The sequence below is a fragment of the Arthroderma uncinatum genome, assembly GCF_011692745.1.
Source record: "Arthroderma uncinatum strain CBS 119779 chromosome Unknown scaffold3, whole genome shotgun sequence".
Lineage (NCBI taxonomy): Eukaryota > Fungi > Ascomycota > Eurotiomycetes > Onygenales > Arthrodermataceae > Arthroderma > Arthroderma uncinatum.
The window spans coordinates 210,791-233,996 of record NW_022983865.1 but is presented as its reverse complement, the minus strand read 5'-3'; the positions used below and the strand labels follow the sequence as shown (position 1 = coordinate 233,996).

General features: G+C 48.3%; 6 protein-coding genes across 6 annotated transcripts; 4 read left to right on the top strand and 2 right to left on the bottom strand.

Moving 5' to 3' along the window:
* Positions 1-269: 269 nt before the first annotated feature.
* GIQ15_03869 (polyketide synthase) lies at positions 270-5,904 on the top strand (the record flags this gene model as incomplete). The annotated part of the gene is made up of 5 exons (XM_033551286.1): positions 270-536; positions 585-1,517; positions 1,571-1,780; positions 1,833-5,771; positions 5,830-5,904. 5 exons carry the CDS (start codon positions 270-272, stop codon positions 5,902-5,904), a joined length of 5,424 nt encoding a protein of 1,807 aa, XP_033405016.1.
* Positions 5,905-6,309: 405 nt separating this feature from the next.
* On the bottom strand, positions 6,310-7,561 carry GIQ15_03868 (inositolphosphorylceramide-B C-26 hydroxylase; the record flags this gene model as incomplete). Its single annotated transcript, XM_033551285.1, has 3 exons — positions 6,310-6,457; positions 6,531-6,779; positions 6,837-7,561. The coding sequence occupies 3 exons, from the start codon at positions 7,559-7,561 to the stop codon at positions 6,310-6,312; spliced, it is 1,122 nt and encodes a 373-aa protein (XP_033405015.1).
* Positions 7,562-10,958: 3,397 nt separating this feature from the next.
* Positions 10,959-12,485, top strand: GIQ15_03867 (uncharacterized protein; the record flags this gene model as incomplete). The annotated part of the gene is made up of 1 exon (XM_033551284.1): positions 10,959-12,485. One exon carries the CDS (start codon positions 10,959-10,961, stop codon positions 12,483-12,485), a length of 1,527 nt encoding a protein of 508 aa, XP_033405014.1.
* Positions 12,486-13,341: 856 nt separating this feature from the next.
* On the bottom strand, positions 13,342-15,605 carry GIQ15_03866 (iron transport multicopper oxidase FET3; the record flags this gene model as incomplete). The annotated part of the gene is made up of 5 exons (XM_033551283.1): positions 13,342-14,089; positions 14,153-14,373; positions 14,438-14,932; positions 14,996-15,330; positions 15,416-15,605. 5 exons carry the CDS (start codon positions 15,603-15,605, stop codon positions 13,342-13,344), a joined length of 1,989 nt encoding a protein of 662 aa, XP_033405013.1.
* A 1,108-nt stretch (positions 15,606-16,713) lies between these two features.
* GIQ15_03865 (plasma membrane iron permease) lies at positions 16,714-18,136 on the top strand (the record flags this gene model as incomplete). The annotated part of the gene is made up of 6 exons (XM_033551282.1): positions 16,714-16,738; positions 16,824-16,936; positions 17,002-17,453; positions 17,522-17,633; positions 17,695-17,781; positions 17,849-18,136. The coding sequence occupies 6 exons, from the start codon at positions 16,714-16,716 to the stop codon at positions 18,134-18,136; spliced, it is 1,077 nt and encodes a 358-aa protein (XP_033405012.1).
* A 3,266-nt stretch (positions 18,137-21,402) lies between these two features.
* On the top strand, positions 21,403-22,211 carry GIQ15_03864 (uncharacterized protein; the record flags this gene model as incomplete). The annotated part of the gene is made up of 2 exons (XM_033551281.1): positions 21,403-21,436; positions 21,484-22,211. The coding sequence occupies 2 exons, from the start codon at positions 21,403-21,405 to the stop codon at positions 22,209-22,211; spliced, it is 762 nt and encodes a 253-aa protein (XP_033405011.1).
* Positions 22,212-23,206: the final 995 nt, after the last annotated feature.

Sequence of the window (23,206 nt, the reverse complement as noted above, 5' to 3'; positions counted from 1 at the left end):
CGCTAGCCCGATTATTCTCAAGCTCCGAGTCCTTGTCAAGCGTATCAAGAAGGTCTCTTCCAATTGCTGCGGCGTTTCATGCGAGTCACTTGAAGCTGCCAGACGTCGAGAAGATCGTTGGAGTTTCTCAGACACTAAAACGAAACGTCCAGCCAAATAGACGTATCATATCGACTGCTAGCGGAAATGAATATCGAGGCACATCCCTCTTCGCTATTCTCGCAGAATCTATTGAGGATATCTTGCAGCGGCCAATATTATGGGAACAAATGATGGAAGGATTTGTGAGCGGCATTAGCCAGCAGCAGGTTAAACTCGTGGCCATCGGACCTAGTAGCGGGATGAAGTCATTTTGTCGCGACCTGACAGCAAAGGGAGTAGAATTAGTTGAATCGCCCATGGAACCAAGAGGGTCATCTTATCTTGACGTCCCAGAGAGCATTGCAGTTGTCGGCATGGCTGGGAGATTTCCAGGCGCTGAAACTCTAGAGGAATTGTGGGAGACAATACGACTGGGGAAAGACCTCCATAAACCGGTGCGTGGTGCAGCATGGATGAAAGGATTTCTACTGACTAGTTCCTAGGTACCCGCAGATCGGTTTGATATATCTAAATACTTGGATTCATCAGGGACAAAGAAAAATTCTACTAAAACCCCTTATGGGTGTTTTATCGAGCACCTAGGTCATTTTGATGCCGGCCTTTTCCACATATCACCACGCGAAGCGAAGCAAATGGATCCAACCCAGCGGCTACTTCTTATGGCAGGGTATGAAGCCCTTGAGCTTGCAGGTTATACGAATGGCCGTGGTGGACGTGTGGGAACATACTTTGGGCAGACTACAGACGATTGGAGAGAAGCTAATGGTGGTCAGGACATTGACGTTTATTATGTACCTGGGGGGATTCGGGCTTTCGGGCCTGCTCGCCTCAACTATCACTTCAAATGGGATGGGCCGTCCTACAGCGTCGACACAGCCTGCTCATCCAGCCTCACCTCTATTGAATTAGCTTGCAACGCTCTCTTGAGTGGTGATTGTGACACTGCTGTTGCTGGTGGAGGGAATGTGTTGACGAGCCCCAATATGCTTATCGGATTGAGTAAAGGGGGGTTTCTTTCACCTTCTGGCTCTTGTAAAACATTTGATGAAGAAGCAGACGGCTACTGTCGCGGAGAGGCCGTTGGGGTGGTTGTTTTGAAGCGTCTACCAGACGCTATCTCAGACAATGACAACATATTAAGTGTTATTCGAAGTATATCAACAAACCACTCGGCGGAGGCTGCCTCGATTACCCAACCCCATGTCCCTACCCAGGAAAGGCTTTACCACGCTGTTCTGGAGCAAGCTTGCGTTGATCCACAGGCTATTGATTATATTGAAATGCATGGCACTGGAACCCAAACTGGAGACAAAATGGAGATGGCTTCAGTGACGAATGTATTCGGAATCAATCGCACACCGACGGCCCCGTTACATGTTGGATCAGTCAAAGCGAATATGGGACACTCTGAAGCAGTAATATATCCTCGCCTTTGCAAACAAACACCCTTGGCTAACAAGTTACGTAGGGAGCAGGAATTACGTCCGTTATAAAGGCGCTTTTGATGATGGAAAAGGGTGTCATTCCTCCACACGCGGGCATAAAAACGCGCATAAACTCCGCATTTCCCCACCTCGGAGAAATGAACATTCATATTGCCGATTCTCCACGGCCGTTTAAGTCCCATTTCAGTAACAATGGAGTAAGGCGTATCTTGATTAACAACTTCAACGCAGCGGTATGTCAGTCATAACTATATCATGAGGCCGAACATACTAATGTTAAGATAGGGGGGAAATACTAGTTTACTATTAGAAAATTACCACCCGCGAGCTAGGGAAGGGGCTGATCCTCGGGCTTATCATAACGTTGTTATATCTGGTCGGACAAAGCATTCCTTCAGGGGCAACTTGGACCGGATGTTAAATTATCTAACTGAACACACTAACCTACGGGTATGTGATTTATCATATTCAACCACGGCCCGCCGGCTGCATCACAAACTCAGGGTTGCCTATTCAGTTGCCAGCGAAGATGATCTCAGGAAAAAATTTTTAGATAGTCTTGCTAGCCCGGAGGACTCTCACTATGTGGATAACAAACCGCCAGTTGTGTTCACCTTTGCCGGCCAGGGATTCAAATCTCAGGGTATTTCACGACAGTTGTTCAAAACTTGTTCCTCGTTCCGCGACAACATTGTTGAATTAGACGGAGTTTGCAGAAAGCTAGGTTTGCCGTCATTCTTGGATGCCCTCCTAAATGCCAATCTCGATCCGGAGAATCTACCTCCAGCCCAAACCCAGCTTGCATTAATTTCCCTCGAAATTGCAGTTGCGAATCTATGGCGCGCCTGGGGAGTCACACCAGATGTAGTCATTGGCCACAGCCTCGGCGAATACTCTGCTCTATGTGTTGCTGGAGCCTTATCGGTCATGGACACGCTCCTTCTTGTGGGCAAACGAGCACAACTAATGGAGGAAATGTGCACTAAGGATACGCATGCCATGTTGGCGGTTTCACTTTCCCGAGAGTCTATCCAACGGTATCTTTCCTCTGATGCGTTTCAGTCATGCGAAATTTCTTGTATCAACACTTTCAATTCTACCGTTGTTAGTGGGTTGATAGGTGAGGTTTCTGCAATGCAAACATTGCTATCTTCTGAGAATATCAAAGCAACATATCTCAAAGTTCCTTATGCATTCCATTCCGCCCAGATGGATGGCATTTTATCCGAGTTTGGAAAGCTCACCGAAACCATTCCTTTCGCCAACCCTAAGATACCCGTTGTTTCCACACTCTTAGCTAAACTCGTGGGAGAAAGCGACACATTTGACCGTCAGTATTTAGTTCAACATGCACGCCAAGCCGTCAATCTAGTTGGGGCTTTGGATGCTTTCCAGTCAAGCCACTTCAATGAGCCTTCTACAGTCTGGGTTGAATGTGGACCAGGCCAGGGATGCCTCAAAATGGTACATGGAACCATCAGCACACCGCCTTCAAGAAGAATAGCTAGCCTCAATTGTAATGAAGATTGCTGGAAGACGTTAACAACTGCGTGTGCTGCAATTTATAATGCTGGTGTTGACATCCAATGGTCAGATGTCCATAAAGAAAATGAATACAAGCTTCAACTCCTGCGGTTGCCAACGTACGCGTTCGATACCAAGGATTATTGGATAACTTATGAAGATCGAACCAACTCTAAGGACGAGGCGGCCCAACCTATCCAAGCTCCACGGACGATGCTCTCTAAGACATGTTTGCAGTGGGTGGAAGAAGATGCCTGGAACGAGGATGAGGTATCCGTAACATTCGCTGCAGATCCAAAGGAGGAAATGCTCTTCGCTGCCATACGGGGTCACCTGGTTAATGGTGTCGGCTTATGCCCAAGCTCAGTTTATTCTGACATGGCTTTCACTGCAGCCATGTATCTCTTCTCAAGGACCAAGTCCTCAAATGCAACTCCGCCGATGGAGCTCATTGATATGGAGATATTTCGCCCATTAATTGTTAACCCAGATAGTGAAAAGCTGCTAGTCAGAGTATACTGCTCTATGTCACATGGAGGGAATTCTGCGAGGATATCTGTGGCTTCCCAACAAAGCACTGAAAAACAAGACCATGCAACCTGCCAGGTAATATTTGGCGACAGCAAGCAATGGGCTAAAGAATGGGCAAAAAACTCATACCTCATCCATTCCAGGATGGAGCAGCTTAAGAACCCTGGAAATGATACCATTTGTCGAATCCCGAGCAAGATCCTATATCGACTATTTTCAGCCATCGTGGAATACGACGAGAAATACCATACGCTCAAAGAAGTATTCCTCGACTGTGACTTTAACGAGGCCTGTGGTGCCTTAAGATTTTCCTCTGCAAAGCTCCATGGGCAGTTCACCCACAATCCATATTGGATAGATGGCATCATCCATTTTGCTGGCTTTGTCTTAAATAATAGTCTGGGGGCAACTAAAGATTGTGCATACATATCCCATGGGTGGGAAGGTCTTCGAATGGCACGCGAACTACTTCCAGACACAGAGTACACGACGTACGTCCGAATGCAGGAATGGGATAGCGGAGTCTTTGCCGGGGACGTTTATGTGTTTGATGGTGAAAGTGCAGTAGCAGTATGCTCTGGTTTGAAATTCAAGAGAATGAAGCTCAGCCTACTTCGGCGGCTTCTTCCAAACCCGCAAGCTTCCAGACAACAAATTCAAGATACATCGAAGGTGACACCACCTCGCCCCGAGGCAACGCGCCCAGTGGTGAACCAGAATAATAGCAAGGAGGAAAGCCGGATCACATTTGGAAAAAGCCCTACGGCATCCACTCCATCTTTCCAGAGAATCCTTGAAATCATTGCGCAAGAGATATCAGTGAGTGTCAGTGAGCTTACTGATGAAGTGGATTTCGAGAGCCTCGGCGTAGATTCTATCCTATCCATTTCAATTATTGGAAATGTCCAGCAGGCTGCAGGTGTTCAGTTGCCGAGTACGATATTTCAATCCCACGGTACCGTTGCCAGTCTTCGTGCCTATGTGAACACAACATCTCCACAGCCATTGTCATCACCGTCGCCTCCCTCTTCTCGAGTTGCCAGCAACACAAATTCAAACTATGCTCCTACACCAGCAACAGTTGATTCCAGTAATGAGATCGACTTAGCTGACCAGATAATCTTGGCAGTGGCGGCTGAAATGGGTATGGATGTAGCTGAACTAGGCTACAAGTCTCGATTTGAGGAGCTGGGCCTTGATTCCCTCATGGCTATCGCTATTTTGGCAGCCATTAAAGACACTACTGGCAACGTGCTTTCAACAGGCCTATTTGACGACTACCCAACCGTAGGGGACATAAGAGCCAGATTTGGGAACCCAGAGATACCATTGTCCAAGCCCGGCAGTGAGAATATACTGCAAGACTATTCTCATATCGTCCGACTCCTTCAAGGGGAAACTGCCTCCAATCTACCACCGGCATTTCTTATCGCCCCTGGATCCGGATACCCTGGATCATATATCAATCTTCCCCAGTTCCGGCCTGCACTACCTGTCTATACCCTTGAGTCCCCATTTTTGAACACTGACCCTAATCGTAAGTGGACAATGGAGTTTGCTGCCTCTATTTATATTAATGAAATCCGCAAAATACGACCCCACGGCCCATATATTATAGGGGGTTGGTCAATCGGAGGGATGCACGGGTATGAGGTGGCTCGTCAGCTTCTTGAACAGGGCGAAAACGTGATTGGCCTTATCATGATTGATAGCCCATGTCCTAATGGAATGCCAGGCATGCCCGAGCCATCTGTTGAAGCGATCGAGCTGACGGGCATGTATACTCCAATCAAACGAGAGGGTAAACCGGATGCACCAATGCCCCTGAGCCTCAAGCAACACACCCTTGGCTCACTCCGGGCTATCCAGATGTACAGGCCAGTTCCAATGAAGCCGCACAACAGACCAAAACACGTCTTTAAAATTTGGGCTACCCAGGGCGAGTATGACAAATTTTCAGCCAAAGTCAGCGAAGCGACCGAGATTCTCTCAGGATATGGCGGGAACGTAAAAAATTACCTGAAAGATCCAAATAGACCCATAGTGAGCACAGATTGGCGAGTCAAGCCACGCGATTCATTTGGGCCTAACGGCTGGGACAGGCTTGTGGGCGACATGGACTGCTATGTTGTTGAAGGAGACCATGAAACGATAATGTGTATACCAGCGGTATGTATCCTTTCCACCTGCAAATGCCACTACTAGGATAATGCTAAATACCTTTCAGATTTATGCCACTGGCCAACGATTACAGGAGGCATTTGAAAAGATCCTCAAGTCTGAAGGGGCGTTCGATGCATGAGGATAATAGAAATAGAGCAATATTGTTCGTGGATTATGTGTCGTATTAAAATATTAACATTGACGAAGCCGTGACACTAGCGTCTTCATTTCTCTTGACAATAAAATAGAGGGGAATTCATACATTAAATGGGTAGGTATCTCTTGCTTCGAAACAATGAAACAAAAAATGAAAGGGAGGGGAGAAGAAATGAAGAGCGAGGGTACGCGGAAGAAAGGGGAGCAATTATTTTCTTTTGAAAGGACATGGGTATGGAAACAATGAGGCATTACACTGTGATAGGGTATTTCTGGGCAGAGAAATAAAATAAAAGGCAAGAATGGAGAATTAAATGACCTGTGAGGGAGTAGCAAGACGCGAAGACGGCAGCTTATACGGCCAGTGAAGAGAAGTATATACGGGTATCTACTCGACCTTTGCAGGACCGAGTGGTGGGAGCTCGGTGCCAAACACCTTATCCCAGAATCGGCTGGTGACGCCAAATCCGTTCTCGTAGTCGGCAAAATGGTGCTGGAGATGGTACTTCTTCAGTTCGTTATAGTAATAGGGTAGACTAAGTATGATATTAGCGTTCAACATCACACACAAAAGCAGCGAGACGGATTTGATAGGAGCAGGATACGTACTTGCGGTGGTGGAGGAAGTAATGGGTCAAGTCATAGCAGATATATCCAAACACACCACCACAAAACACCAAGTTTGCAGCATGCGAATTATAGTAAAATACGGTGTGCGAGAGCTTCCAGTATGGCGTGGCAAGGACAATGAACAGGGTAGGTGGCATGACGAGGCGATATTTGTCCATTGGAAGATAGTGGTGGATGCCGTGGAGGAGGAAGTGAAGGCATATGGCAACTCTGTTATCCGGGAGGTAGCTATAACAAGTTAGTTGGTTGAAATGACAGAGGGCACGGGAAAGAGATGCGGCTTACTCGTCAATGTGGAAGAGACATCGGTGCATGCCATATTCAATCAGTGACCACAGAAAAAGGCCGCCTAGCCAGTACATGGCGCCGACACCAACGCTCCCAATGCCGATTATGCCCATCGCTACTCCAAATGCCACACATGGCAGCCATATTGTCGGCACCACCCACCAAGCCGTCTTGCTGAGAGGCTCCAAGAAGTTTCCAAAAAGAGGCGCGGAGTCACCACCCATATAATGTCGTGGACGGTGGACTTGTTCGAGATAGAACTCCTTGGAGAAGCCACCGTTCCATAGTTGCATCAGCAGCGGTTTACTGAGGTTAAGGAACTTGTGTGTCTTGTAGTCAGAGGTGATGTCCGTTTCGACGCTGAGGTCCTCTGCCGTGGAGAGGCCGGTAGATTTGTAGACGGGCTTGGTGTCTTTGGCACACCAGCCGTTCGTGGCAGCCTTCGTCGATCCGTCGGCGTGCGATTGCTCGAGAAAGCCGACATGGCATTCCTCCAGGATCTCGTATGCCGCCTCGCTGTGGTGATGCGAGACGATGTCGCCCATGATCTCCCCGACATCCTGTCCTGCGTAGTCGAGTATCACGTCGCCACCCCCGGGATGGTCACCGACAAAGGAGGTGACATCGTACACCTTTGAGCCACGCAGCACGAAACACGACTTAGCGGAGGTGTGCTGCTTGATCTCCTCCGGGGTGAAGACTGGGAGTGTCCGGGCAGGCATCGTAATAACAGGGGCAGGGCAATGAAGCAGCGTTAATGCACCGGCGCAAGGAGAGAAGAACGGTCGATGGTCGCTGGCCGCACTCGGCGAGGTCGAGCTTGAAGTAATGAACGGATTCCGGGCAAGCCGGAGATATGAAACTGTCCGCGATGGCCTGATTTCTCAGGAGAACAGCTGAGGCTGGTCGAGATAGATTATCTGCAAGGCGAAGCGCTAGTCGCGGGCCAGGGGGGAGCTATTCAAGCTATATTGTGAATCCCGCAACGGCCTTTTGTTCGTCCCTTTGCCGCCTCGTCTGTTGGATAACCTCACGTCTTGTCTTCTCGTCCCTTTTTGCGTCGGTTGTCTCTCCTTTTCGTCGTCTTCGTCTTCTTTTTTGCGTTGATGTTTTGACCTTTTTTTTCCTTCGTCGTCAGGGGGTTTGCTTAGTCAGCACCCGCTTTTCGTCCGTCATAAAAGAACAAAACTTCCATACTTCAACTTCACCTCAACGACGACAACTTCATCTGACGACGACGACGAAAACTTCAACGAAAGGACCATGACAAGAAGAGACATCGGCCGGTGTTTGGTCTAGGGTAGGGGAGTACAGGCTGCCCTGCGTAGGACAGCCATCTCAAAGGGGCAATTGCTCGAAGGTAAGCCATTGAGACTCGAGATGAAGGATGACGGATGACAGCTCGAAAGGTCTTACGCACTCGGAATATACAGACAGGAGCGGTGCCCGGCGGTGACCAGAGAGACACAGCGTCTATCTCTGTCCGTGCAGCTTGCTGTCGCTCCTTGCTGCGTCCCTTGTTCGGCAGGGTTATCCATCCAAGCTTTATGCAGTGTAATATGCAACGCTGCGGTGGTTGCGCATCATTGCTGCTACATACAAATCAATAGCCAGATACGGAGCATGACTTGACGACTATAAGCGGCATCTGGTGGTTCCTTTTTCCTCGCAGCCATCGGATGACTGAATATCGCAACCGGCCGGTGGTGAAAAATAGTGCGCCAACCCTGTACAGTAAGTATACAGATCAAGCCGACATGGGCCAATCTTAACCTGATCTTCATGCTCAACGGCGGTCAATCGATGATCTGGCTGGGTTACGCTTACGTTGCTGCACGACAAGGCTGACTGGCTGGCTGGCCTGCGAACATCTAATCCGCTTTTTAGTCTTACTCCAAAGCACGGAAATATGTCGGTAGCACGGTCCGTCAGGCCCAGTCAGTTCGGCCATCACCGCTACGGGATTGCCAGATCATAATGCTTGTGCACACCGTTAACCCAGGACGACTCCGTACTCCGTGCCGGATGCACCACTGGGGGTGTTTGCAGAGCAAGGGGTAAACACCAATCAATAACCACACAGGCCCAAGGCGTTCCCAGTCCCTCCTCTTCACGACAGTTTTCGCCTGTCGAGGACCACACACCCTCAACGCTTGCTTGCACTCGCTCAGTAGGGGCAATCCTTGTTTATCGCTGGAAACGAACGGCCTTCAAATGCGTCTAACACTAGCTAACTCGCAGCATGTCGCCTCCCGTGTATTATGTATATACGAGCATCTTAAGTACTTATATGGAATAGAGCACCATTCGCTCGCTCGCTCGCAACGTCAATCTGGGGCAAAGCAAGGGCCGTCAGTCTTAGCACGGATATGATCTCCCCATAGCCTGTCCGATGGGGCCAATAGTACAGAGATTAGAGCTCCGAGCAGGCATCCTGGGCATCACTACTGGCTTCGTCCACCAACCATCAGCGTTCAGACGATCCAGATCCAAGGGTTGCATCCTCCACAGGGCCAATGGCGGATCGGCGTTAACCGAATGTTGCCAGTGAAAGCAAAAAAGGAATCATCGTCAGATCAGCACGGAATATTATTGTTACTACTACATGCACGCCGGCGGAGAGTACGGAGCACTTATATATGACTTGGCTACTCCGTACAGCAGCCAAAGGCACAGAAGGGAGAAAAGCAAAAAAGCAGCACTTTGTCGAGGACTCTGGACTGCAGCGTGCATGTGAACGACGCTGCTCCCTGCTCATGATCATTTCCCTCCTGCATGTCGACCCCATTAGGGGGGTGATCCTGCCTGTTCTCCAAACCCTCGGCGGCTCCATTGGCCTGACTTTCTGCCTTCTCGCCTTTTTCCTTTGCTTTTTCCTCTAGCCCGGTCGTTCAAATGATCTCATCGCCAGCACCAGCCTGCACCTCTAGGCGGGATGCACTTCCAACATATTAAGGTAATTACGACCGCCATCCACAACGTCCGCCGTGCATCATCACTTCTTAACACCACTTCCACCACCAGTCTACTCCGTACCGCCATCATCGTCGCTGGCTAGATCAGATCGCGGACGGCCCAGCGCCCCGAGTTTAAAGTGAGGGCCGGCGACTTGCAAGTTCCCACACTCTAGGGGATCCTCCTCCCCGTCCCACCGCGCCGCTGGCGCATCCCAGAACCACACACCCTAGACCAACGCAACCGCAACCGGGGCGCGTTACCTGATCTGTCCAGGAGCACTTGATATACTGCAGCATCTTCCAGCATGTCCGACTATTTTTGGCCCATCCAGAGCCGGGCTCGGTGCCTAAAAGGGGACGGACAAAAAGAAACGTGAGGTTCACGGTAAAAAGCAACGAAAAAAGTATGATCCACCCTGTTGAACCAGCCAGACAGACAGACAGGCGACTGGACACATCTACATACTCCGCTACGCATACACGCAAGTACAGTAAGATCATGTAAACGACGAAGGCGTTGAGGCGAGGGGCCGTATCGCTTCCTCGTAAGAAGCAAAAATAGCACGAAATAGAGCCTACGATAAGCTTGAAACAAAGGAGGTAGTGCAACCGCAACCCTTACCAAGGCCCCGGTAGGGCACTTGCGAGCTAAAAGGCTTCGTCCTTTTCTACCAGTGTGCTCGATCTCCCTCTTGCTCTCTTCTCTCCCTTGTCTCTCCTACTTCGTGCGTTGCTGTGTTGCGCCACCTCTCGCTGCATCGCTGAAACTCTGTCATCTATAACTACCCCGGAATTCCTCCAGCACCTCCGTCATTATACTCTTGTGACTACGGAACTTTTATTCGCCGCCGTTCACGCATCCCTCCATACGTTTTACTATCGGTTAGCTTTCCAGGCGGCGATTTCGATCTGGAATTGAACTGAGCCACTGGCTTGTCCTCCCTCCTCCGAACTCTGCTGGCCGGCAGGTGTGAACCAGCTGTAATCCCTACTGCATACGCATAGTATTGCCGTATTATATAGCCGCCTCAGCGAAGTATTTTGGCAGGCCCTGGAGCGTCGAGAACGGAAAAAATCCCCAACCCAACTCCTCCTTACCAACAGAGGTAAACAGAGAAAGAAGATAATAAAGAAATAAAAGGAGCTCAAACGATAGCGTTGGATGTTTTATCGACGGTATATCGAGGAAGAAGGGGACATCCTCTACGGCAGTGGCCCTGATATTCCAGCCATGCCCATCATGGACACTACTGGCACCTCCTCGAGGTCGTGCCCAGAGACGAACACACTCACTACCTATCTACGACTGCTACGGCAATGCAAACCCACTCTTCCCTACGGCGAACTCGTCTGCGTCTCCGCTTCCCCGAACATAAGCACCATGAGTTCGCTCCTCCGCCTTGCACGAACGGTTGGCCCATACATCGGTGTGCTACAGGTCCACGCCGACATTATCGACGACTGGTCTCTGGAGGGCGTGCGCAGACTGGCTCGTCTAGCGAAAAAATATGCGTTTCTTATCTGGGAAGGGGGAAGGGTACTAAACACGCAGCAGCGACTGAGCAACCGATACCTAACTCCAGATGAAGTGTCGCGAGATATAGACATGTCGAGAAAACGATACACAAAGGGCGTCGTGAGCGTTGCTGCATGGGCGGGGTTGGCGAGTACTTGGATGATCGATTCACCTCAGCAAGGGAATGGAGCTGATCGGTTGATTCCCACCCTTCGCCGCGCTGCCAGGGAAACTGTTGCGTTCATGACAAATTCTGTCCGCACAGAGATCAGTAGTAGTGGCGCGAGCATGCCTTCGAGCGAGAACCCAGACGAGGAGCATGAATATTCAATGGAACTCGACGAGGTCCTTCAAGCTTCTGCCAACGAAGGATTAGAGACATCACCCTCCCCACGAAAAGCCTCCGTCATATCACTTACACAAACAATAACCCAGAGTACAGAACCTTCCACTCCTTCTGCCACCGGAGCCGATGACAACCCCTTCTCGGAAACAGAAGAGGAGCCAGCAGACGAAGACGAACGGTCCACGCCCACCGCATCACTACCTGAGCCTCCTCTCCTTTCGCGAGGACTCATTATATCTGCTCCCCGGGACGATGACGAACGGTTTACCCTTGAATACCGCGTGGCAGCGTTCGAAAGTGCAAAAGCTAACGCTGATTTCGTCGTTGGCTTTTCAACTGACGAACCGTGGATAGAAATTTGCACTCGCTCGTTATGCTCTGAAGCCGCGGCCGAGCTAGCAGCTGCAACTGCGGCTGCCCGCGCAAGCAGCACAGACGACGAGAATGAAAATCGGTTCAAAGAAGAGACCGAATCCGCAGTAGAGGAAGAACGGAGAACATTTGCTATTTTCAACCCCTTGGAAACCGATCACCTTACGCGCTGTAGCAAGGAGGATGGTCCTCACCACGGCCATGCTAGCCCTACCACCCTGACGAACGGTGCTACGCCGCGGAGTCCCCAGCTAGATATAAACGCTACTGCGATGAATAACTCTCGCTCAAGGAGAGAATCACAACAGGTCACAGGATTACATCAGTTAATTGCTAGCGCTGTTGCAATTAGAAACTCTCGGATAACTCCTGAGTCAGGATTGGCGCCGGGCGTGCAAGCGCGCTATGGAGGATTCGATGTGATGTTTATCCCCGTGGTCACCATGAACATATGAGGTGCCTCTTCCCTTGCTCATTTTGGTATTCTTAGGCCATATTACATTATTTATATATCATTTTATGCATATTTCGTCGTGTGGTTCGCGACGTTCCTCTTTTTGGGCTTGATTTCTGATATATGGCCGCCTTGGAAACAATGTCGGCATTCTATTTTCGTTTCATTAGCAAGTATTGCTACGAGTCTACTTTCGTATCTATCTGCCAAACAAGGCGCTGGTGGTGCATTTCCTTCTAGCCACTTATTTCTTCCATATATATTTTTCTATCCATGGCCATTTACTTCCCTCACGCTGCTAGCACTTCCCGCCGCTGATGTACCCTATCCATATCACACACACACCCATCTTATGATAATAGCTTTTCTAAGCACAGCTGTTTCGTTCCTTTTTAATGTTTCTTCCCAAGGGCAGGGCATGATGAAGATTGTGAGGTACAATATTTAATTAGCTATTCATACTTTGTACCTCATACGTATATGAAGTATCCTATATCATACTGCCCAAGTCGCCCTGCTCAGCTCGTACTTTGCTTTGGCAAATTACCCTTTATATCCGGAGACCAGAGTAAGGGTTGAGTCCATGTCATTATTATATTTTACTCCGCAGGACACGGACACTTCGTTGGATTAATAACTAGTAAGCTAACAACGCAGGCACCCCGGAGTTCCTATTCGTCAAGAGTGAAACGCGATCTGACCATTCTGATATGTCAGACAGGGCTGTGTCAATTTTTAGTCTTTCCACAGAAAATATCAAAAATTCGAAGTGACAAATATCACAAAAGGAAAGCAAACCCACACAACATGGGTCGAAAGCGAGATATAGAGTCAATGGCCCATGAGATTACCGCCTTTCACTCTGCAGTACGGAGTACTCCAGCAGTTCCCGCTCCAATTGCCCCAGGCGATTTAATCTCCCCCAGTCCATACCAGATGATGACTGATATACCCAACGCGGCAGCAATAGAGCTAAAAACCAACGCTACGATACCTTTAGCGGTAAATCCAGCGGGGAGCTCAGGGGCTGGCGGCCCGTTCATATTAGATACATCCAAGAAATCAGCCGTGTTTGCTCCCGCGTTACCACGATATGGAGTCTGCGAGGACTGGCAAACGCCAATATGATCTGTAGGGATTGCTTTAATCCCATCCTTCCGTTGATCCTGAAGAGCCAATGGCGCTTCAACCATGGTCGCTACCAACCCGCTGTCCATATGCCACTCAATATGACAATGGAACAGCCAAACTCCAGGGTTATCGGCGCGGAATCTCAAGACCATGTTGCCGTTTGGTTTGACAAGAACAGTGTCCCGTCGCATGGGAACTTGGGGTAAATCTGTCATTTGGTCTGCTCTATACGGGCCACCCTTTTCCTCCGAGCGGTAGACTAACTGGAAGTTATGTCCATGGAGATGGAAGGGGTGTTTTCCCGGGTCATTGTTGTTTAGGATGATCTCGACTACCTCGTTATGCTCGAGCACAAATGGGTTGGTGTTTTCGCCGTATATTACTGGATTCATGGCTACGTCTCGGGGGGCGTCGAGGGCAGTATACAACGATGGGACCTTTGGGCTAACGTATGTGATGTTGTTGAACCAAGCACTAACATAGAGCATGAGCATGTATATCTTGATCATAACGAAGGTTAATATCGAAGGGCCTTACTAATTTGCACCGTCTCCTAGATTGTCCATTTTCAGGTCAAGCGTCAGGCTGTGGTCAACCTGATCTAATAGCCCCATCTTATCACTCGGCCTCAGGACGTAGTCGTCTAAAGGTTTGAATTCATCAATGGCTTTAGGCTGTGGCAGCGGTTTATCCTCGTCGTATACGAGCCATGACGTGACATTCGGGTTTAATCCCGGAGGAACCTTATCAAAGAGATCCTAGAAGTGCGTGTTAGTGGTTACACTGATAACGTCTTTGGAGTACGCGCGGCAAGGCACTCACCGTATCCATGCTACCAACTATGGCAAAATTATCTGTTGTATCACTTTTTGTGGTCAGGAGGAACCCGTATCTCTGGGCGGCAGTGATATACAGCATATCCGTCTCGTGCTCCTCAGTCCACACTCCGTCAATTTCAATAATACGTATTGGATGGCCCTCGAACCACAAATACTGTGCTGCCAGCGCTGCCATATTAACAGTGCGAATGAAGTAGGTCTTGTTTGGCTTTACAGGTATCGTCAAATTTTGTGTGTCACCCATCAACGCCGATTGAGGGACAGGTTCGGCACCAGTGGGGTTTGCATAGCTGATAAAGTGCTTGATCAACGATGGCATTTGGTCATGGTACCAGTCCGAGAGGGTAAGGATGATCTCTTCATCCCATTTATCAACATGCGGTGACTTTGGATCGTCAATTATTAGGGGACCGCGCAGGCCATCTGGATATTGGCCATAGCCGTGAGAGTGATACCAGTATGTTCCAGGTTGGTCTGTCTGTATGGAAGGTTAGAGAGGAGATGAGGTAAACAAGTATATGTACCGTTAGGTGGGACATACCGTAAAGTTATATGTGAATGAGCCACCAGGTGGGATCCGGCATTGAGTGACACCTGTAGCGCCATCCATCTCGGTAGTCCCGTTCATGAATAGCCCATGGAAATGAAGCGATGTAGACTGGTTTCCAAGCTGATTATTGACATGGACGACAACTTGGTCACCAACATTAGATCTGATCTCTGGAATGGGCCATTTGTTGTTAATTCCAATTGTTGGCCTGTCAAAAGCCCCGTCCGGGTTACTAGTTACCCAGGTGATATTGAAATCATATGTGACAGTGGCAGCATGTATGAGATAAGGCAACAGAGAAACACAAACAGAAAAGAGATATGACGCTGAGAGACCCATAGTGAGGTCTGAAGGGTGCTCTTTCTAAGAAACAAGCAAGGACAAGGGTATCTCAATGATTCTACTGCATACCCGGTGGGCGTTGGCTGGGATCCTTATTCGAATTGACGAACGCAGAAGGGAGAAACGGGCAGAAATTGTTGCGCGAGGGCTTGAGACAACGAAACATATACGTCTCCACTGAAGAAGAGGCTCTCTCTCGTAGGAACCGAAGAATCACGCGGAAATTTTTCTCTCGGGTAGAGGAAAGGTTAACTAGCATCGATTTTGGATGCGAAAAGATCAGATAAGATGCCCAGCCCCACTAGTTAATCTTATCAATCAGCAGGGCAAGATAAGGGGGAAAACCACCTATCGCTTAGTCCTCTGCATAGCGAGAAGAAAAAAAAATATATCTCTCCCACTAGTTATGGGGGCGGGCACCTATATTAATGCTGTTTTGAAGTGTGCAAGAGCCGGATGCAACGCGCTTCACCGGGTCAAGTCGTTTCGATTGGCTAGCTTTGGCTGATACGATACGGGGTGCGTTTTGTTAGTTAGTCCAGGGTTTAACTACCGGGGAGACAGAGGAAAAAAAAGTATCGTGCCACTTTGAGTTTTCGTTGCGATAATTTGCTTCGCTTGACAACGGGGCTGCTGGCCTTTTGATTTTTCAGGAGAGAAAGGAAAAACGACGGACGCCTCATCACCACGGCGGCATTGGTCTGAGGCATTACCTAGCCCAGCATTGCCGCTTAAACCAGTTGTCTCGTGTTTCATTTCCTCCGTGGGATACCGTCAACGCGTGCCCCCCCTGTCCTAAAGCCCCGCAATATCGTGAAAAAGCCCTTGCCGAGGAAAGCCAATCGATGCTTGGAAAAGCTTCTCACAGCGAGCTGTCCGATGCATCGACAGATGACTTGCTAGGAGCGGGCAAGGGCAAGGTATAGAACTATGCACACGGTGGGAGAATGACATGATCGACGTTAATATATCTTAGAGCTTCGGTATGCAGTTTCTCCCCTCATGCAATCCTGTGTGAAGTTAATTAATTTAGCTTTACTGGTAGATGGACTACGCTACGTAGTCTCCCGTTGGCGTGACCTTTAGTCCGTAAATAAGCCATCGACATTGCCGTTTTGTCCCGAGTGAATTTCGTTATTTCGTTATTTAGCATCAGCTCTGTCGCTTAATTTTTCTTTTATCTGATCCGAGGGAGTCCACATGAGCCACAGCCCAGATCTGTTGTCTTATCTGATGGTGAGCTGATATCATCTCCCGTCTCCCCTTCTTCTCGTCATATACGAAGAGGAAAAGTAAGTCGTGCCAGTGAATCGCCCTCAGTGAAAGGTCGGAATTTAGGACCTGCAACTTCAAACCACAAAGCCGCAATGGTGAATGTATTCTATGTTCCAGGTACTTGATCCTCCTGTTCTCAATTCAGACAAAGGAATGGTGTTTTTTTTTTAACCTCTCGTTCGACATGAAGTCTTTTTCATAGTGTTTCGGGAGACACTGGAAACAAGCATTGTGGTGTCAATTCTTCTCGCGTTCTTGAAGAATCAGCTTGGGCCCCAGGAAGATGCTCAGGTATACAGAAAATTGAGGAAGCAGGTAAGGCAGTCCATGTCCACGATAAAAAGAGACCGGCACAAGTTTTTCTAATCGATATCGCGTAGGTCTGGCTAGGCACTGCCTTGGGCGTAGCCATCTGCGTTGTCATCGGATGCGCCTTGATTGGCGTGTTTTATTCACTCGGAAGAAACAAATGGTCAAAAGCTGAAGCCCTGTGGGAAGGTGTTTTTGCCGTTGTCGCTTCTCTGATTATCACCTTAATGGGCGCCGCCCTGCTTCGGATTTCAAAGCTTCAGGCAAAGTGGCGTATTAAGTTGACGAAAGTGTTAGAGGCAAAGACGGAGGATCGAAGACGGGGGTCATCGTGGGGGAGATTCAAGAGATGGTGTGAAAAATATGCTATGTTCATCCTGCCCTTCGTTACCGTCCTGCGCGAAGGGCTAGAGGCGGTTGTGTTTATCGGAGGCGTAAGCTTGGGCGCATCGGCTTCTTCGATTCCAATACCCACCATAGCTGGGGTCATTGCAGGCTCTGCAATCGGATACATGATCTACAAGTATGTTCCCAAGAGGGTGTGTCTGTTCGCCAGCTGAGTTGACTACGAATACTGATTTCTATCTCTAGGGGCGGAAATTTCGTTCCCATCCAGATATTCCTCATCATATCGACCTGCTTCTTATATTTGGTAGCGGGGGGACTGTTTTCTAGGGGTGTGGGGTTCTTCGAACAGTATAAAGTGAGACAATAGCAGCAAAGGTCATCAGGCGGCTTTATACCACATACTAACATTCGCATAGTGGAACATGATAGTCGGCGGTGACGCAGCCGAAACAGGCGTTGGCCCCGGATCATACGACATCCGGGAAAGCGTGTGGCACGTTAACGTATGTTTTCAGGAACGATGAACGGAGATAAAGTGACCTAGCTAACTTGGGCGTCCAAACTCTACAGTGCTGCAGCCCGCTGTTAAATGGGGGCGGAGGATGGGGTATCTTCAACGCCCTTCTCGGCTGGACCAACTCGGCGTCTATCGGTACGGTGTTGGCATATAACTTCTACTGGATTGCGGTTATCACTGGCTTCCTTCTTATGATATATTACGAAAGGAGAGGTCACTGGCCCTTCCAGAAACGAGAGAAGGCCTTGAGCGGCTTTTCAACGTCCGATAATCCCAGTTCTGAGCAACAGGTGGACGAGAAAGTGACTGGAGTAACCTCGGAGGAAATCAGGGGTGTTTGACCTGGGATTTATCGTCGATCATGTTCCGTCAACCATGCTCCGATCGAAGCTTGAAGATCTGATAAAAACGGCCAGATTTAAGGTTATCAGATTATCTAAGCATAAATAACCTTATTTCACCCTTTTAACGACGAGGAGAAAGGCGAAATAGACAAAGAGGAAGATTGGCGCTCAGCATGTCTAGATAATAACTATCATCTACTCTTTTTTTACGTATTCCGTATAGCCGTGCTAAATTTCTATCTCCTTATTTTTCATATAAACGCTTTTTACTTATATGTGAACGCCAACTTCCTAGTTTATGGCCCATCCAGATTGGTTGCGACCTCCTTGTATTCATCGTTAGTACTCCTATACTTATAATCTTCCTTCTACTAGGGTACCCCCTTTATCCGATCCTGCATAAATGGCGGAGGCTCTTATGGCTTTTTGGTAGAGGCCTCCACACTCATGCATTTTCTGGGCCTTGAGACTTGACGGAGTTCCACTCCAGTAATAAAGATGACAGAAACGCTAGACATGCAGTAATAATTGGGCATATGAAGGCACTGGACACTGATGAGCTGTATATGCGCAGTACGGAGTCTAAATCTTTGGCTGGTATCAGTGTGCGGATATTTGCTGAGCTATCATCGATAACAGCAGATGTGTCAACATGCGGAACAGCGAGGGGAAGTTCTCGATGGAGTGTACTTGAGAAAATGTTTTGCCCGATTGCTATGCCAATGGCTCCACCTAAGGCATGGAAGAAGAAAACAATAGCATCTGGATCATTTCAAGGTTAGCATCTCTATATTAGCTAAATTATCGTCACTGGCCAACTTACTCGCAGAGGAGACATCATTTTTATTCGAGACAGCCTGTGCTGCTATGTGCGGAATGTTAATCGCGGTTCCAACTCCAGCTCCTGCAATGATCTGATAGCCAATTAGGACAGCGATGCCACTGTTGACCCCCAGGGTGTAGAACAGCACTGAGCCTACTACAAAGGCAAGGGTCCCTACCCACATGAACGGCGGATACCATCCAACTACTCCGACCAAGACACCTGCGCCGATTGAGCAGATGGTATTGGTGACTTGATATGGAAGGATTTGTATCCCCGATCTTTCTGCACTTAGCCCCTTTACCGCCTGGAAGTATATGGGTAGAAAGTAAGAGTGCCTTGGAAGTATTGTTAAAATATTATCGAACTCCAGGGAGATTTAGGGGTCAGCATACACATGGAAAGCCATTGAGAGGAAACAAGCAGAGAGTGATGATCCGAGTATAGTTCTTTGTCTTAACAATCTAGGAGGGATCGTTGCTCTCTCGCCTCTCCTCCACTGCAGCACACAGAATATTGCGAATAGGATGGCTGCGCTCATCATGGAGGCCCATACTTTGGGGTTTGACCATTTGTATCGTTCTCCTCCCCATTGTACGCTTATCAGGAGGACAGTCATGCCGGAAATGAGGACTAATGCGCTAACGGGATCCAATGCTAAAACAGATTTCTTCAAACTCACGTCGTAGGAAAGATGCGCCGTTTGCTTTAAAAAAATTGTAATAATTATTATCATGAGCCCTCCACATGGCAAATTAATCCAGAAGCTATAAGGTATTGTTTAGTTACTATAGCGGTCACCACGTTGCCCTGAGTAGAAGAGGATAACATACCACCACCGCCAGCTGAGGCGATCTGTCAATATTCCCCCAAGGGGTGGTGCAACAATCATAGCCAAACCAATCATAGCTCCCATCAGACCTAGGAAGGGAGCTCTGTGCCTTAAAGGAAACATCATCGTTATAATATTGACCCCTCCAGACAAAATCGCTGCTGCCCCAAACCCTGCCACCGCGCGGCCGCATATTAACATTGGTGACGAGTTTGCAGTAGCGCAAAGAACCGAGCCGATTTCAAAAACTAAGATTCCAAATAAGATCGTCCGCTTGGTGTTGAAATAGTTATAAGCCTTTCCAAAGGTTGGCTGGAACGCTGTCTGGGTGAGGAGATAGGCTGCTCCATACCAGCCGACATCTTCGAGGGAATGAAAGGTATGAGTTATCGTGGGAATCGCGGTTGCTTTCCTGTCCGTGAGCTAGGGGCCTAAACAGCGTTATTTTGGGGGTTAGAGTTCTAACCTAAGATGATGACGTCTAAAGTGACAATAAATATTCCCACGCATAGTGCAATGTTGAGCATGATGAATTGGATCTTGGTAATAGGTTGAAGACCGCCTCTTTGGCCTACTCCTTCGCTCTCATTGCCCATGGTACTGTCTTCTCCGTGGACGATGCCTAATTTGGGCGCGTCATTAGGGGAATTTAGCCCTGGTAGCGTGGAAATGGAGTTCATATCATGATCTGGGGGAAGCATCCGCTTGAGCTGCATGTTTCATAGGTTATTGATGGTGGTATGCAAAAGTATCTCGCATACAATCAAATCCTAGTGAGGGTATTTAGCTATCACCAAACCAAAAAAAAAAAAAAATTCAAGGAAGAATGTCCTATTACTAGGCCAGACACTGGAATTAGCGAGGTTCAGAGCGAGGTAGCGGGGTTGTTGCTTGTAGTTGGAAATTTGGCTATAGTGAGGCAACTTCCGGCTGGTTAGTCACCAAACATGGCAATGTTTAGGTATGTGGCTATGTTGCATTACACGAACATTGATGTATCATGCATGAATTTGTATGGCTCAATCTCTCTCCACAGGCTCCCAGTATGCGGAGTAACAATCTGGGTTTTTTATACCAACCCAAAAACGAAATTATAAAATTCCGGCAACGGTTAATAAGATATGCAGGGTTTGTATTTGTTATGCGGAAGTCCCATGCTAGAGAATCGCATCAAAATTCGCGAATTGTCATACTAGTTCATAGGGGTTAGCAAGTTGGTTCTGCAGATCATGATCGACCTTGCATTAGGGCATTGACTGACTACGTTGATAAATTATAAGCTGAACTCAACCCGGCTGGATCTAATTACCACCGGAGCCCTGTCAATAGGTAAATAGCCTGAACTGGACGGCCACGCGATTCTCGGGAACTTGTTGAACCGTCAAACATACAAAGCCACAATGAAGGTACTCTGTCTTCATGGTAGAGGTTCAAATAATGAGATGAGGGGGTAGACGCCATAACTCCTAGGAAGTTTTGAGATACTAACATTATTTCATGCCAGATATTCAAATTACAGACAGGTATACTCAATAGTTGTCTAGTCAATTGCACCCTAATGACACATTGTTAGCCTCGTTCAGGGCAGATCTGCCTGACTTCTCATTTATGTTTGTCCAAGGAACTGTTGCTCATACCGAAGGTACGGATTGGCAAAACACTGATTCTACGGGAGTTAACATTGAATAGGAAATTGGTCGTTGTTTACCACTGCATTTTCCGAGCTCCCGTTGTATAACTATTACAACCCTATATCTGGATCGTCCATCACGCAAGTAGAAGATGAGCTGCTCAGATTGATCGAAGATCAAGGGCCATTTGATGGAGTTCTCGGGTACTCAGGGGGTGCGGCCATTGCCGCGCAACTACTGATTAGGGATCGCCGGGAGAACCCTTCCAAACTTCCACACGAACGTATATTTCGCTGGGCAGTTTTTATTAATGGTGGGACGCCACTTGACGTCTTTAATATCTTAGACGCCGAGGTGCTAGACGGTGTGGTGGAAGAATCCGCGCCAAAGGAGGCGTATCAAATCCTTCTACGGCCGTCAAATATCCGAGTCCGCGAGGAGGAAGCAAGGAGGCATCCAGACTACGACCCAAGACAAATAAAAGAGCAGTTAGAAACCCTGAAAACTAGGCAGCTTGCTGATTCCAGGCCATTTATGACAAACGGAGTCACAGGAATAGCGAGGTATGACGGGATTATTCAGGGAGCGTTGATTGATATTGCCACACTGCACGTTCGAAGCCCGACGGCTACCAATCGACACTGGGGCTTGGGGCTGATGGAGTTGTGTGAGCCTGAAATGAGGAAAGAATTTCTCCACGCGCATGGCCACGACTTCCCCCGAGGTTATGCCGATATGAAGAAGGTTGCGAGCCTTATACGAGAGGTAGCAGAAATGGCTAGCTAAAGGGAGGCAGTATGGATTTTAGTTGCATTTTGCATGGTAATCCTGATTGATCAGCCAGGATTGTGGAGTTGCAAAATAAATAATTATTCAAATACCTACGGAGAATTTTCCAAAGAACGGTATTTTCTTTATCAGGTGTAGGAAACTGCAGGAGCTGCACCGTAGTACGGAGTAGCCGGTGTATAATACTGCGCCGTGGGTATTGATGGCGAGCCGGTTAATGAGAAAATGCAATGTTAGAAAGGCTTAGAATGATCACAGCCTATTGCGTCATTGAATTAACGATATGTTTCATCATAAGCGGTTATAGCTAGTAGATACCTTTGTTGAGGTACCTGGGGTGGTAGAGCGCTGATCTGCGGTTATAGTCCGCATGTAGTTCTGGGAATGGCTATGGAGGTGTCGGCAAACTTGACCATGTTATTTTCTGTTTGGGGAGTAACAAACGAATCCAAGCACATGAGAATTGCCGATAATGCATGCTGCGAAATATAACCTGTGGCTGTCAATGTGACGGGTCCAACTATTTGACTTGTCAAACGCAGCATGGAATACACCTGCAGATTTCATCAAGCTTTCGGGAACCAGCCGGGACTAAGTCCTCCAACCTATCGTCTAGTAGGCCCTAGCCTGCCGTCCGGGCAGATAGTCCCGCGTGGGGTGTGAATATTCATTCAATGCCAGCTACCTGGTCAACTTGTTGGTATCACAGTACCAGGTACTGCAGGCTTTGCACAAAGAACTCCTTGGCAGATTTCATCGGGTGTTGGAGGATCAGTGAGAGTGTGGCGGACACTGACGGTGAGATGCAACAGTATAGCTCTACCTGCAGCTCATGGGTATTCTGTGTGTCTCAGGGGAGAAGTTGTCTCACTCGACGACACGCGCATGCGGCACTACTGTTCGCAGGCAGCATGGTCGATAACTTGATGCACGACGGCAGAATGGGAACATCATGCAGTACCAAGAGATACTATCGTGGGTATTTTATACTT